Source organism: Propithecus coquereli, unplaced genomic scaffold, assembly GCF_000956105.1.
Source record: "Propithecus coquereli isolate 6110/MARCELLA unplaced genomic scaffold, Pcoq_1.0 Scaffold380, whole genome shotgun sequence".
NCBI lineage: Eukaryota > Metazoa > Chordata > Mammalia > Primates > Indriidae > Propithecus > Propithecus coquereli.
Genome location: NW_012149508.1, coordinates 1,104,093 through 1,105,374, shown reverse-complemented (window position 1 = coordinate 1,105,374; position 1,282 = coordinate 1,104,093). Strand labels below are relative to the sequence as shown.

General features: G+C 39.9%; 1 protein-coding gene across 1 annotated transcript in view; it reads left to right on the top strand.

Annotated features, from left to right (window-relative positions):
- The window catches only part of LOC105816665 (C-type lectin domain family 2 member E-like), a 13,425-nt gene that overhangs the window by 3,102 nt on the left and 9,041 nt on the right, over positions 1-1,282 (top strand). Inside the window, exon 2 of the mRNA XM_012652151.1 lies at positions 81-206. Within this exon, the coding sequence (XP_012507605.1) occupies positions 81-206 (126 nt within the window). The remainder of the gene's footprint in view (positions 1-80; positions 207-1,282) is intronic.

Below are 1,282 nucleotides of genomic sequence, written 5' to 3'. Positions count from 1 at the left end.
AGAGTTGATTCTAGGATAAATTTAATTTTCTCTCCCTAAGATCTTCATGAGATTGAAATTCTGATGTTTGTATTTTATAGGTAAAGATCTCCAAAGAAAATGTCTACGAATTATATCTCCTGTAACTCTGATCAAGGTTTATTGCTGCGTTTTCATCATTGCAGTCCTCACTGCAAGTGTGGTTGCACTTTCTATTGTTTTGTCAGGTAAGTTACCTTTTCTCCAACCTGTACAATATTCTCCACATATTCATGTCGTCAGTAAATATCTGTGGAGCTGGCTCCATTATGTGCCAGGCACTGTGTGAAATGTTTGAGGTATATCAGTGGACAAAACACACACAAAAACATTCCTAGCAGGAATGACACAGGTAATAATAAATAAGGGCAGAGGTGGAACGGGTTACAGTATGGTGGCCAAGGTAAGCCTCCTTGGGAGTACACGTAATAGTTATTTACTAATGTTAGGTCATGTCTCCCTGGGCAGTACTTCAATGTGCCAAGCAATGCTGAGGACCTGTTGCCCCTATATATAATGTACTTTTGTGCATTCTCACTCACAAATTCTTAAGGCCAAGGGATATGCCTGAAAACATTTCAAGTAGAGTTCTTACTTTCTTCTTTAATAAAATAACAGTTCTGATAGGAACATGTCAGGAAATAGCTCCATAAATGGAATTCCTATACCCATAGCATTTATCATATTAGTGGATGGCAACTACATTCTTGCCAAGGCTCAAATGAAAGGATAGAGTTGTCTTTAACTTTTCTCTTTCTAAGACTTCACATCCAATCTGATATGAAACACTGTTGGCTCAACTTTCAGGATATCCAGAATCTGACCACCCTGCCTTACTGCACTGCTATCATCAGGCCTAAGCCATCCTCATCTCTCACCTAGCTTTCTATAGGATTTCCCTAATGGGTCTCCCTGCTTCTACCCTGGTCTTTTAACAACTTATTCTCAGTCAAATGATTATTCTGCGATGAAAATCAGATCATGAAATTCCTCTCCTACAACTTCCCTCATCCCAATCTTCCTATTGCACTCAAAGAAAAAACCAACATCTTCAACTGACCTACATGTCTGTTACCTTCCTGATGCCACACCATGTTACTCTTCTCTGTCCTCACTCTGCTTTAGCTATAGCAGCCTCCTTCTTGTTCCTCAAACAAGCTGGGAGATGCCTCCTTAGGGCTTTTACCGTACTTGTTCTCTGCCTGGAATCCACAGGTAGCCGCATGGTTCCTTCATCTCTTTCTTAGATATTAAAGAAGGAAAA